The sequence below is a fragment of the Pelodiscus sinensis genome, chromosome 13, assembly GCF_052426305.1.
Source record: "Pelodiscus sinensis isolate ZL-2025 chromosome 13, ASM5242630v1, whole genome shotgun sequence".
In the NCBI taxonomy this organism is placed as follows: domain Eukaryota; kingdom Metazoa; phylum Chordata; order Testudines; family Trionychidae; genus Pelodiscus; species Pelodiscus sinensis.
In genome coordinates this window covers 14,836,199-14,850,283 of record NC_143064.1, presented here as the reverse complement: position 1 = coordinate 14,850,283, position 14,085 = coordinate 14,836,199, and the positions used below count along the sequence as shown (strand labels likewise).

The 14,085-nt window shown below is 45.9% G+C and overlaps 1 protein-coding gene across 1 annotated transcript; it reads right to left on the bottom strand.

Annotated features, from left to right (window-relative positions):
- Window positions 1-4,901: 4,901 nt before the first annotated feature.
- Window positions 4,902-12,648, bottom strand: MMGT1 (membrane magnesium transporter 1). Its single transcript, XM_075941027.2, has 4 exons — window positions 12,447-12,648; window positions 9,223-9,275; window positions 8,198-8,301; window positions 4,902-7,179 (listed from the first exon to the last, which is right to left on the bottom strand). Exons 1-4 carry the CDS (start codon window positions 12,526-12,528, stop codon window positions 7,020-7,022), a joined length of 399 nt encoding a protein of 132 aa, XP_075797142.1. The 5' UTR covers window positions 12,529-12,648; the 3' UTR covers window positions 4,902-7,019.
- Between the last annotated feature and the right edge of the window lie 1,437 nt (window positions 12,649-14,085).

Below are 14,085 nucleotides of genomic sequence, written 5' to 3'. Positions count from 1 at the left end.
AATACCACGGTCAAAATGGAATTCAGTACCAGGTGATAGGGTCACATAGTGGATTTAAAGGACAAACAAGGCTGTTTACAAGTCGTTGAGTTGATCAAGTTAGGCTTCTGGGGCACCAGTAATGGCTCTCATTAGCACATTTAAAGCTATAAACAGTTTCATACTTCCTATTTCTAACTTCACATGCAAGAATGATACATACACTAAAATAGGAGATAGCAGATCATAACATTACAATTAACAGGTTACATGAGGCATTTTGGCTAAAGCACCTGAGTTACACACATTTATATTCATAAGCCAGTTTCCATAAAGTCTGGAGGAAGGGACTGTCACATCTTTGTTTCCCCCTTAGCCAACTGATTGCTGACAACGGGTGTCCCTGCCAATATACTGAGATCTCTGTACCGTTTGTGGTTTTTTGTACAGTGGTACCTTGTACTCGTAGTCTTGCTGCTAATCCTGGCTTCACGTTCTGCTCAGCCCAGTGCATGTTTCAAAGTGAGGTTAGCTACTTCAGTGCAAGTAACTGTATACATTAGAGTACCATGTCTACACTAGGGATTTGCAGTAACGCAGTTACAATTAGCGCAGACCAGGTTCCAGGGTGCAGAACAACAGAAATGGAAAGGTGGGGACAGTTCAGAGAAAGACAGGAAACCCTTAAGGAATTTTAAAAACCTGGGCATCTGCACTTGGGATTTAAAATCAAGATGCATCTACTTTTATCCATCAATCAGTCCCTGCCCAACCACACTTAATATTTCTCAGCCCTGGCAACTTTGTGTGAAGAGCCAACTGGATTATGTTATGCTAGCTCAGCTGCTTTTCAGTCTGCCATGAAAACATTTAGATCATGGGTTCCTAAACTGGGGGGGTGTGAAGTGACCCATCTTCCCCCCATCAATCTCCCCCCCCAAGTTTTGCTGCTATTTTGTTTCTCATCTCCCACCAGTTCCTTTTTTCCCCCCTCAACAAGTTTTGCTGCTATATTGGGGCGGGGGAGTGAGGGTTTCTCAAAAATCAAAAAGGGGGCGTGATGCTGAAAAGTTTGGGAACCACTGGTTAGATGTATAGTGGAAATCGTAGAAAAGCTGAAATTGATTGGCCTTAATCTTTTGTTTCAATTCAAAATACTTTTGGTGGGGGGTGGTTTAAATTGACTAGGATTTTGTAGAAAATGGGGAAGCACAAAGTGCTTGTTTGGCATCCTGCTGGATGATAGCTGGTGGGAAGAGCCTGGTCCATTGCCAAGGAGGAAGGGTCAATTTCTGGTGACTCGTTGAAAACTGTGTGGTCTGGCTGTGCCTGCCTGAGAGTGACACGCTAACCAATTACTGTCCCTTCTCTAACCTCCCTTCAGGAGTATTGGATCCTTGTAAGTCCCTGGGATATGCCAGCATTGGTCTGGTCAGTGGCCTCTGCAGGGCAATGGAGAGAAGTCAGGAGGTCATGCCAATATTACTTGGTCTATCAGTAAACTGCCAGGCTCTTTTTTGTGCCCTAGTGGAACGTGGGCAGGAACCAGCGAGCAGTGATTGGTGGACCTTTCCTCCTGAGGAATGTTCTAATAGATGGTCACCATTTGGCTCCAGCATGTGCCCTCTTGTTCAGCAGGTCTGAGCAGTGGTGGGAGAAGCGTTCCGTGGTGGGGATGTTCTATAGGCACGAAAGGAGAATTGAGATGACTTCAGAAAACTATTTAAAGTTCATGGTATATTTGTCCTTCCCGGTTAGTTCAGGGTTCAAAAACGAACTACACAAGTTCATGGAGGACCAGTCCATTGATGGCTGTTAGCCAGGATGGGCAGGGATGGTAGCTTTAGCCTGTTTGCCAAAATGGGATGGATCACGTGACGATCCCGTTCTGTTCATTCCCCTCGGGGGGGCAGCTGGTACTGGTCTCTATCAACGACAGGACACTGGGCTAGATGGACCTTTGGTCTGACCATTGTGATGTGCCCCGTTCGACTCACCTTTCTCCTGCCTAGATGGGGTTGTGATTGCCTGGTTGTTCTGGCCATCTACAACATGGGAGTCTAACCCTTTTGAGAGAGAGGAGCCCTGTCCAATGCGGAGCTTCTCGGCCAGGAGCCGAGCCAGTTGTAGAGATGTGCTGATTAACATACATGGTAACTGCTACTCTTTCTAAAGATGAGATGGACCGAAGTCACCGGAAGCCTGAAGAGTTGTAGCAAGAATGGTTTTTAATCTCTGGCACAGACACTTCAGCATCCTCGTTAACTCTTCCCTCAACTGTTTCTTCTAGCTAGAAGAACTCCAGGGAAAACTGATCTTTGCCAGCAGTTTTCCCTGGTGACGAACCCTCCTGTTTCTAATGCTTTGAAAACTGCAGTTGCCCTTCTAGGGCCCTGGCTGCTGTTTCACTCCTGGGGTTCAGCTCTACTGAAAAAGGCAGTTAAGAAACTCCAGACCCACAGCCCCAGGAGCAGACCCAAGGAGATAAAATGTGGGTTGTTTGTGTCTGGGGCAGGTTGCTCAAGCTGCCAAATGTATTCCTGGGCCTTGGTCCACCAGGGATGGCTGCAGGGCAGGAGAACGTTGGCCAGCAGTCTGTGACATGCCTGCTGCCTGTGCACGCTTATAGTGTTGTGTTTTTACCAGCGGGAGATCTGAATGATGAAAGGTGAGAGTGGGTCTCCCAATGCTCTCTATAAGTGGGTGAAGAGCCCTGCTCACTGGAGGCGTCAGTCTGTGACCCAATAGCCAACATGAACATAATTGCGATAAGCCCCCCGCCACACACACACATTACTTTTTCAGCCACTAGACAACTGTCACTTTACACCATGCAGGAAGCTAGCTTTTAGGGATCCCTCGAAAACTTCATGTGTTTAAAGTATTGCCAAGGTTTCCAGGATGGTCCTAAGTTTTGAAACCCAGCTCTCTGCCGATTGCAGCCTGTTCTGGTTGGTACACAGAATACAGAGTTCCATGGCAATAGCGCTAAGCCAGTGCAATGAACACAATCCAAACCACCCAAGTTTGGCGATAGGATGAGCAGAGGCCCTGCTGTTGTCCTGGGACCATCCCCTTTAGCTTTCTGATCGCTTTTTCTTATCTGGTTCTGATATACTTTTCCCCACAAGCTCTGTGCCAGCTAGACCCAAGAACTGGGGGCTGGATTCTTCCGTGTCATTGTATACGCCAACACAAGGTGAGTGACTAATGTGATCCGGTGGTACTCGGCCTCCCACTTTGTACTGTAACTGGACAGTTTAAATGGCCAAGGCAATCAAGCTGCAGGTTTAGTGCCATTGGGTTGGTGGGCAGGGCATACGAGTAGCAAGGTCTTGTCTCTGTTCCTCACTACTGTGTCTGAGTTGTCTAGCACACACCATGGTTGGGCATGGGCAGCAGCGCTATCATGTGAGCTAAAAGGGAGCCTGCCTTTGGCAGAGGCACTGAGAATTTGCTCTTTGCCTTGCTTCATCAGTTGTTGTGTAAGCCTGGTAGTTACCCAAGCTTCTGTGGCTATTTCACAATTCCAGCAACGCTCCTTTCATTGTGCCTGGCCGCATAGCTTAAAAAGGATGGTTCTGGAGCCTGCGGTCAGCTGGCAAAAACACCAGAAATTGACTCCATGGGGCCAGTTTTGATATAACATCTGGCTGGGACTAATGCATTTTAACATGGCCCCCTGTAAAATTCCCAAACACCTTGCAGTTGTGCAAGGGGACATTTAACTCCATTTCAGGCCTATCTTTGAATCAGATGTCGAGCTGATGGGCTGTACAGATTGCTGGCACCAAGGTGTGATCCATAGCTATGATTGTGTGGTTCCTTTCCCCATGCTTTTAGCATTCCAGTAGGCCCTGGTGAGCAATTGTACCTCACCTAATCTGCACTAAAGAGAAAGCGGGTAGTACGTCTAGCCCTTCTACTCTCCTGGACATTTCATTTGTGAACTTTCATTTTCCTTTCTTGGGTGAAAAGGGAGGATTAAGCTACCAGGACAGGACAATGAATTAACTTGCTGAGGTTTTAGGGATTTAGCTTTTGGTTCCGTCCAGGTTTTTAAAAATGATTGATCTGTGAACAAAACAGAGTTGACATGCTCTGGTGTAGTTCGATTGAGTACCAGTTCTGTCCTCTTTCCCTCTCCCCCATTGTTATGCTGAATGATTTGAGAGGCTTCAGTGTGAACTACAAGGCAAAGTAACCTGGCTCCTCAGGGCTGTTTTGTCATGCAGGGAGCAGGTACAAGTTTTCTGCTTGTGTTAAAATTTAAACAGTCAAAATCTCTCCTCCCCACTTTCCCTACCTGTCCTCTGGGCTCACTAGAAGTGCTAATGATGACAAGGCAGCTACAGTTCTTCCTGCCCCTTTGAAGCAAGGGAGGATGCTGACTCCTAGGATGTGTTTATAGTAGAAAAATGTGTATTCCAGCCACGGTGGAGCTGCACTAGGGGAGGTAGAGCTCATGCCATCGTAGGCTTAGTTGCCCCTGAATGGATTCCAGCCACCTAAAAGGGGAAACAGCTTCTCTGCAGGGTAGAAGCCCTGAGAGACCATAAACCCCTGGGCTACGTCTACACTGCTGTCTTTTGCCAGCAGATTATGCAAATTGTGCAACAAAATGCTAATCAGTGCTTCATCAGTTTGAGCCATTTTTGCACAAAACCCCCTTGAATAGATTAGCATAACCTCTGCTGGCAAAAGTTAGCAGTGTAGACAAAGTCCTGGAGAGCTTTTGGAGTTGTAGGGTCCCTGTTGAAAGTGCTTGAGATATTCATGGCTAAAGTAGTTGAGGCATGGTAAGGTCCTCTCCCCCTGGTTTGTTTACAACTTCCATCTGAAGGATTTCTATAGAACCCTCACTGCCCTGGCAGTGGCAGGGTGCAAGAAAGTCAGGAGAGAAATTATGACCAAAAGCTTCGTAAGGATATCGATTCTTTATTGGGCATTGCAAGATAGGAAAAAGTGTACAGCTTTATGATATAACCATTGTTTCCTAAAGAGTAAGGCTACGCCTCATGTGATTAACAGGCCAGATGCAACCACCAAAGTGCTTTGCAGCTCTCAAACTGAAACATTGAGAGTTGAGACACAAACATTTTGCTCCAAGCAGGACGCCAGACTTCACACTGTAGCACCTCTTGCGCCAAGTAGGTCTAGACAGCCTGACAGCAGCATGAACATGGCTTCTGAGATACTAAAAGGTGAGCAGCCCTGCTCTAGAGCTGTTAGGCAAATGGTATGCTGCCAAACAATTGGCATATCAGTCTTCTAGGCCAGTAACATAAGCTCAGGTCTTCTTTCTTCACCTTTTGTCATTTAATCCAATGGCATGAGAACCTCATTTCATTTCCCATACCACTTGTGCTCCTCCATAGCTAGCAAGAGTCTTGATGGCTTAGATATATCTATTTCCTCCAGATCAGCTGTCAGGGCAAAAAGCAGTCCTTTCCTTATATACCAGCCTTGTATGTAAAAATGAAGTTAAAAGGGACAGCTCAAGGATTTCAAAGGTAGCAGCGATCAGTTAATAGAGCTTATTTATGACTCTGGGGGAAGGGGATCGAAGACTAATGTTTTAACCACCACACTAATCCTTCTGGATATTTAACCAGCCCAAAGAACCTCCTACTGACATTCTTAAAACTACTCCAAGCAACTACCCATACAGCTGTTCTCATACAGATACTAGGCCCTTAGATGGACCAGCAGAAGGTGCTTAGTTTTCTGTGGCTTTCCTATACTTTTTGCTTTTGAACTTTCAGATTGCTGGGTTGAATAAAAAAAAATTTTTTTTTTAAATAGGGTAAAAGGCTGAGTTTTGCATGCTGAAGTAAGAGCTCTTCCAGAGGGAATATACAGCAATCAATGTGGGCCTTGTAAAGCATTTTACACAATACAAAGGATCTCTGCTATGTCATGGAAGCAGCAGAGAAACTTTGTTACCAATTTGAAATGCCACACCTAGACAAAGTTAAACAGTAAAACCAGCCTTTAAAAAAGTTAGTAAAGGTTAAAGGCTAAGCCATGCTTTAAGAACATGTGCCCTCAAAACAGTTCTCAAGTCAGCTAATGGCTCAGAGGTAAGTTTCATTAGCTTGATTTGATGCTTCAGGGCCTAGTGACACCACGCACATTTAGCCCCCTAATCCTTAAAGCACCCTATTGGAAAACATATACAATCTGTTAGAATGGATATTTCTTTATAATACTTATGAAAACTGCTCCTCAGAATGCATATGAGAGAAACTAGTTTCTGGGGCTGTGTATGGTATTGAAATATGACTGAGCCATCTTATGAACATTCCTGCATACATGCACAGAGATCAATACAAATACAGTGGATAAACAAGCTGAACATATTTGATTATCAAAAAAACACCAAGCAGTCTCTCCTGTACATTTACCAGCTGTAGCATTCTTGACAAATTTGGGAGCAATAGAATAGTATGTTTTTAAACAGGAGAATAACTTGAAAATTAAGACTTAGAAAACCCGTCCAACACAGCCACTTTTCTAGCATTGTGAAAATGACAGCAAACAGACCCAAAATGTGCATCTCAGACTTTCTAGGAACAGGAGACAGCTTCTTGTCCTAACTTTTCTTGCTGCTAAATGCTGCAATGCATCCATTATATCTGACGGAGTTTCTTAAAGGGTAATACAAGAAAATCAAGAAAATAAATAGCATTAAAGCATTCCCTCTCTTCAAAGAATATTCATTAAAATTAAAACTTTGCCTTTTCTTAAGGATAAGAATAGTTCTAACAAAAAAAATCAACTGCAACATTAATATATGAAAGTTCAAAGATGTGTTTCACAGCATAATTGTAGCAATAACTTACACTCCACTGCCCACTCACAATTCAGTCATTTGCATTAACGGTGTACAAAGAAGGTCCTTAGTTATATATATATATATATTTTATAAAGTCTGGAAGATCAATATAAATACTGCTCCAGAAATTAAAAAAGTGTTTACATCCCCCAACTCCAATATTACATCTCAGTGTCCTGTTCTATTATAATCTGTAAAAACTTTAACGGCGCAGAGGTTCAAGTTTTCGTAACTTCAATGACGCACTGGACGACAAAGCATCTTGGTTTGAAGAATTCACTATGTCTGGAGACTGGAACAATACTCTACCACGATGGTTAAATACGTAAAAAGATGGATGGTTCCTTAATGTGTCAAATGTCCTTAAAATAAATATGAAAAATGAAATTAACATGGCTTTAGATGGATCATTTGACAAAACACTCCTGGAAATACCAGATTTTTACAAACAGAAAAATAAATGCTGTTACCAATTATGGGGTGCCAAGTCTCTAGCTGTTACCCACATTTCCTATAGCATAACAAACATTAAGAATTTTAGCTACAAGATGCTACTACTGGGGAGATAGTTATGCCAATTGCTTAGTATACAGAAAACATCTACAGCATTAATAAGCTTTACTCTCCCTTCCATCTGCTTCTTTATATACACATGTTAACTACCTATGAAGCATCACCCTCCTCCCTTTGACCTTGCCTCAGCACTAATAATGCTCTTAATTCACTCTCACTTCTTAGCATTTTACTTTCAGCTCCCCCTGTACTGCCAATCTTATACGGATTTATTTAAGTCCAATATTATTCAGACTGCTCTCTAAGAGCAGGTTTTCTGCTTCTCATTTCCTAGCCACAAAATTCAATTCAAAACCCTTCACAAGATGTATACAATTCCATCTATAACAATTTGGCATGTCTATAGCATGTAAACAATTCAAACAAATTAGGAGGGGATATGTATTATCCCTATTTACTGATGTGAAAACAGAGTTGATTGGAGCTAAGAACTTCTGCCTCTCAGTCTGCCACTGAGCCCACTGGACAAGAACAGTTCAGTGTCCTCATACCTCCCTAATCCTCACCCACTCACACCACTACTTCTACGCAGTGGGCTTTTAGGAGGCTTAAGGGAGAAGACAAGGAAGGGCAGAAAGTGTCCCATTCACTCCTGTAGCTTCATCCTGTCTAGAATACCAGAGCCAGATAGGTGGTAGCTTCCTGGCCCCTCCTGTCCTTCCCAGCGTCATATCTACAGCATATAGTCAAGCAGGCGTGAGCTAAAAAACAGAATGTTTCTGGCAGTGCTATGTCACAGGATGTGCCAAGTTTATTTATAGAGCAACAGGAAAGTGCATGTCAATGAACAGTAAAACCCCAACATACTTATTTTTTAGTTCTGAAGTGGCATCCATGTCTTTAAATTCTCCTGCAATATGTACTATTCCATAACACGTAAGTGCAAAGGCCAACAGTGTTTGAAGAACTATCTGCAACAGAGAGAGATACAATACACAACACAGAGGTTGCTAAACAATGACATCAATTGTAAAGTTATTTCACTGGTTTGCTCAGTTTTACACAAGTGCACACATTTTTTCAACCAGGAACTTATGAAAATGGGCAAGTAACTTATACCCCATTTTACTGGACAGTGAGGGAGACTGAGTTGGATTAAGTAGCTTGCCAGTGAGGGTAACACTGTAAGTCAATATCAAAAGCAGGACCACAAGGGAGGTTTCCTGGCACCTACCCTGTCCCCTCCAAACTAGATCTAGCTGCCTTGGACAGTTCTGCAGGCAGATTCTATATTCCTCAGAGCACTTAATCACCATTTTGTGCACTCAGATTGTGGCTGTAAAAGAATGAATCTAATACTGAGATAAAATTGTGACCTCCAGAACTGTGAAAAATGACATCTAGTCAAGTCCACTTCTACATGTCATTTTTATATTTGTCAATGAAGAAAGACAATCAAAATCAGAAATAAAAACACTGAAGTAAACAAAGCAAGTTATGCTGGGTTAACAGCATTGAATAAACAAGTGTCAGCCAACAAAAGCCAGAGGGAGGTGGATGTTTATATTGCAGAGTACAGAAGACTTATGCAAGGATTTTCCAAATTCTACCTACAGAAGCCAGAGAATTCCTAGAGGGGCCATTTCACCAACAGTTCTAAAGAAGGAGAAGAATGTCTAACATTCTCATCTGCAAACACTTTGTAAGAGCTGTAATGAATCACTTGGAGTTAGAACTGCTTGGTGAAACATCCTCCAGCAGAATGAGAACTTGAAAGATCGTGTGATTAAAAATTCAATTCTGTTCAACAAAAAATATGAACAGAAATAAAAGCAAGAGACTAAGTTATCTAGTCTTAAGTCTTCTAAACATAATTCAAATGTACAACTTACATCTATCGGCAATGTTTCATCCTCTTTTTCTGTTAATCTCATATAGGAACGATCTACAAAATAAAGACGTACTAAGTTAATTTTTTTTTTTAAAAAGGCAAATGAATTTATATTCCAGTCGTGTTTGTGTTTCTAGGTGTTGGAGTAACTGCCACTTTTAATCTTGTTTCCACAATTACTTCCTCAGATCATATTTGATCTTCCAAGCCTGCCTTGAAAAATAATTTCAGGGATAACTCCATCTCTTCTGCATAAGAGAAGTCTGTGGAAGAGGGCTGGTGATGGAGTGCACATACGCAGAAACAATTCTCTATTTATTTCCGATCTAGCTAATCAAGCTGTAGCATAGCCAGCATTATACATTTCTTCATAAATCAATGTTTTATTTTTATTGCAATGTATATCGCTACTGTTCCTATTGAACTTGACTAAACTGGTCATCATTACTAGTAAACTGAAGAGCAAATTTCTGCACAAGACAATCTGCAATTTTTTACTACTTCAACAGCAGACTACTAAATGTAATAAATGATTCCTCCTTATACACCCTTAAGGTACCGTACATAATACATATATGGAATATAGTACCTGTAGCACAAACCTCTTACAGAATTAAAAAATGAGTAGCCTTTATGGATGTGTTGGTGAGAATTCATTAAGGTACAGGAACTATGTGTAAAGAATCATTATGAAAATCTAAACTATTATAAAAAGGAGAGGTGTCCGTCACACCGTCTGTCACAGAGAACATTTGAGAATACACTGGAAGACTTGAGAAGATTCTAGAAATGACTGGGTATCTCTTAGCAATGCACCAACACACTTTGCTTCCTGCTACGGGCTCCTGCCCGGGACACACTTTCTTTCCGTGCTAGAGCTTTCTTGGCCACACTCAGGGAAGGGAGTTCTAATGCCTGCCCTCTACTCAGAGGTGGAAATTAGGTGGCATGCCACTCTGCTAAGAGTCTGGGGCTTTTGATCTGGAGTAGTCAATTCACAGGGGCCATCTGGGAGTCTCAAGGGGAAGATCGCGGTCTCCCAGTCAGCTTAACTGTGCGACTACAGAGGTTCAGCCCCAGCTGCAAGAAGGGCTGGTGGCATTCCTGCTCTGCCCTCGCTCATGATGGGGACAGAATAGGTCCCTCTGGGGATGTGGCTGCAGCGGCCCACCCCGATCCAGGCGTTGGCCTCATGGTCTGGCCCCCATCTGCTGCAGAAAGGGCTGATGATCCTGCCTTGGCCCTTGTCCAGTCTTAGTTGCCCGGCTGCAGCAACCTGGTCCAGGCCAGGCAAGTTAGCCCCACTCCCCTGCTTTTCCTCCCATCCTCAGGACCCTGCCCCTGTCTCCTGCAACCTGTCCTCCACCCCCCCACCCCCAACCAGTGTTCCCTCTAAGCTGCGTGGCAGCACAGCTTTATAAGTGCTTAATCAGTCCAACCCAGTCAGAGGCTTAGGGCTCCATGCAGAGAGCGGACTGACTGAGGGGGGCTGATTAATCACCTGTGAAGCTGTCCTGCAGCAGTTTAGAGGGAACATTGCCCCCAGCACCCTGACCTGAGCCCCTCATATACCCCAATCCTGACTCCTGTACAGGAATCTTGCAACCGAAGTTGCAACTCCACACCGGGCCAACCAGAGTGTATGTCTATTGTCACAATGCTGCCATTTATAAATGCTATACTTATCAGCCTAATTCTACAAGACATTACAGGCAGAAATTTAGCTCAATACAGTTAATTATTTTCATTCTAGTCAGAGGTATGCAGTAGTGTGGAATTTTGTAAGCACATTTTGCATTAACTTAATCTGTCCTAAAATTCAGATAACTCTGGGTTGTAAAACTAAAGGACATCTTTTTCTGAATTATAAACACCACTGTAAGTCGTTTAAACAATGAGCAGTCCTGTGGCATCTTAGATACTAACAGATTTAGTTTTAAAAAAATGGAAAGATAGTCCTTTAAATCATTTTATACACATTGTTGGCATGTGTGAGGCAGCAGAAAAAGGAGGTCCCAGTGTTCAAGTGGTTAAAGAAAGGCTCTGGGCCAACCTACCCCCTCCGGCTTCATCTTCAGCCAATACCAGGCCTGGAGGAAGTAGAGAAGGAAGAAGCCTGGCTCATTTTGGGGCTGTCTAGCAAGGATGCAGGAGCTTGGTTCAGCAGAACCTGTACACTCAGCAGCCATGGGAGTAAGTAAGCCCACACCCCTATCCCTCCAAGAAAAGGTTGGAAACTTACTGAGAAGCTCCAGCTAGGGGGAATCTGGACTCTTAGGGCTATTCCCCAAAAACTTCCTGGGCCAGTAGCACAGGGGGCCAGAGTCCCTCTTTCTCCACTTGCTTATTCAGTGACCTAGCCATAGCCTGTTCCCGTATTGCCCCACCACAATCCTGACACGATTCTAGCAAGTGGTGTCTCCAAAACCCACTAGAATTGAAAAACAGTATTTTAAAAAACGGAAAGTTAGGAATTTGAAATAACCTTAGACAGGCTTCAGAAACGTGTAATATTTAGGTTTGCCACCTACCACAGCTAGAACCATGCTGATGCCTGCGTGTAAATGTTTTCAAGGGGTTATTAATCTTTCCAAGCAAGAGTCCTTGACCAGGACTTTCTGATCCTGGTTACATAAAGTAACTGGATCCTTGATTCCCAAAGCAAGCAATTTGGGAGAAATTATACCATTTTGCTTTAAAGGTATTGAGGATCTCTACAAGAGAGGCTTGAAAATTAACATATGGGCTCAAAAGAGAACTGGCTACACTTTACACACTCTTTTCCTCCTCTGAATATATGTAAAGCTCTGGGCCAACCTACCCCCTCCGGCTTCATCTGTAATCACAGCTCTGTGTGGTACCCCCCTACCCGCCCTTCCTTGCCCAGGCCCAGCTCGCGGCTGGCCATGCGTCCCCAAATCTCCCCCTCGGCAAACGGCTTGAGGCGCAGGGATTTCCTCAGTAAGAACCGGCCCCGCTTTGCCCCCGGAATCTCTCTGCCGCCTTCATCTAACTCCGCCTCGTCCCGGCTGCCACCAGCACCCGCGCCCCGCTCCTGCGCGCCACCCCCACCCCGCGACGCCCAGGCGCCCGCACTGCCCCTCCCCCGCTGCCCGAGCAGCGTGTGGGGAAGGGGCCGCGGGGACGAGGATGGCTACGTCCCCGCTCCCGGCCCGGGCGACAGCCCCTCACCCCCCGCGCCGCCTCCAGGTCCCGCTCACTCACGCTGCGCCGCGGAGAAGGCCGCGTGGGCCAAGGCGAAGAGTCCGATCCCCACCAGCCCCTTCCACAGCGAGGCCGCCGCCATCGTCCCCCGCCGGCCACGGGCTCCCTCCCTTCAGTCCGGCCGGCTTGCGCCAGGGGGGCGACCGGCGCACGGAGATGGCGTCACCCCTGAGCGGCGCTAGAGGGAAAAGAGCGGGAGGGGGGGAAGACAGGGGCAGGGTCATAGGTCGAGAGGTGTGGCCTGAGATGATAGAAGGGACGGTCGAGGGGCGGGGCCAGCGGTGATTGGCGAAAGGGCTAGGGCTGTAGTTGAGGGCGGGGCCAAGGCATACAAACTCATATAGGAGGGGGGCATTCATAGGCTGAGGGGTGGGGCCGACAGTGATAGGCAGGAGGGACAGTCATAGGCTGAGGGGCGGGGCCGACAGTGATCGGCAGGAGGGACAGTCATAGGCTGAGGGGCGGGGCCGACAGTGATAGGCAGGAGGGACAGTCATAGGCTGAGGGGCAGGGCCGACGAAGATAGGCGGGACAGGCAGAGTCATAGGTTGAGGGGCGGGACTTAAGGGTGAGCTTTGCTCCTAGGTCCTTTGGGGCGCGGCATCCCGTTAGCCCGAGTGGCAGGCTGCTGGGCCCACTCCTCTGGCAGAGTCCGAGGCCTTCCCTGCGGGTGGGGGTTGTGCGGTGTCCTTGCTGTGGCAGCCCCTAGCTATCTTCCCTCTCCCCGGGAGCTTCTTCTCCCCTGGCTGGTGGGGCAATAGCTCTGGAGTACAAATGGCGGCTTGGGGAAAACTTGTATTTTGCACAGCTGCCCTGCTGCGCGTTGCCGCTTGGCCTCCTCGATTTCCCCATCCGCCTCTCACCCTGCACTGTGTCCCCTTCGTTCCTAACTCCTGCATTCTCCTGGGAAAAACGCCCAGGATGCATGGATTCGCTGTTAGCTTCCCCTCTCCAGCAATGCTCTGAGCACCTTAGGAGGCTAGGAGCTGGGAAGCAAGGAGCAATATCGGGTCCATGAAAGACAGGAGAGCAGCAGCACCTGATGCTCACCTCAGGCATAACTGGGCTGGAGAAAGTGGCCTGGAGGCACAAAGCATGAATGTGTTACATCTGGCTTCCCCCATAGCCCTGTAGAGGAAGGTTTGTGGGAGAGAGATCACCCTCCCACCATGTTCTTATACTAGGAGGAAACTGGCATCAACCTGGGTAGCTTTTCTCTCCAGAAGAGCTCCCGGGTCAGCCAGGAGCAGTTACTGACAACCTAAGCGGCATGGTTCTGTGCTGCATAGTAGCACCACTTTGAGTATGACACCCATTTGCAGTCACCTGGGTAACTCACCCTTAAGGCTTGCTTTGCCCCTGTCCCTCCCAAACAGCTGGCCTCACAAAATTGGGAACGTTCAGTTTCCTGGCTTTAGAACCCAGAACTGGACAGCCTACTAATTTTCCCAACTGTCCCTCCAGTAGAGCCCAATGGTGGTGAGGGTTATATCAGCATATATCCTGTGTTCCTGGTAGATAGCTCACACATGAAGAGAGTCACATTAATTACACTGCATCAATGACTGTGTACACAGAAGAGTTTTAGATCCCACTGACTGGCTGCCATTGGATTGAGCTTTGCAGCTGCAGAGCTTAT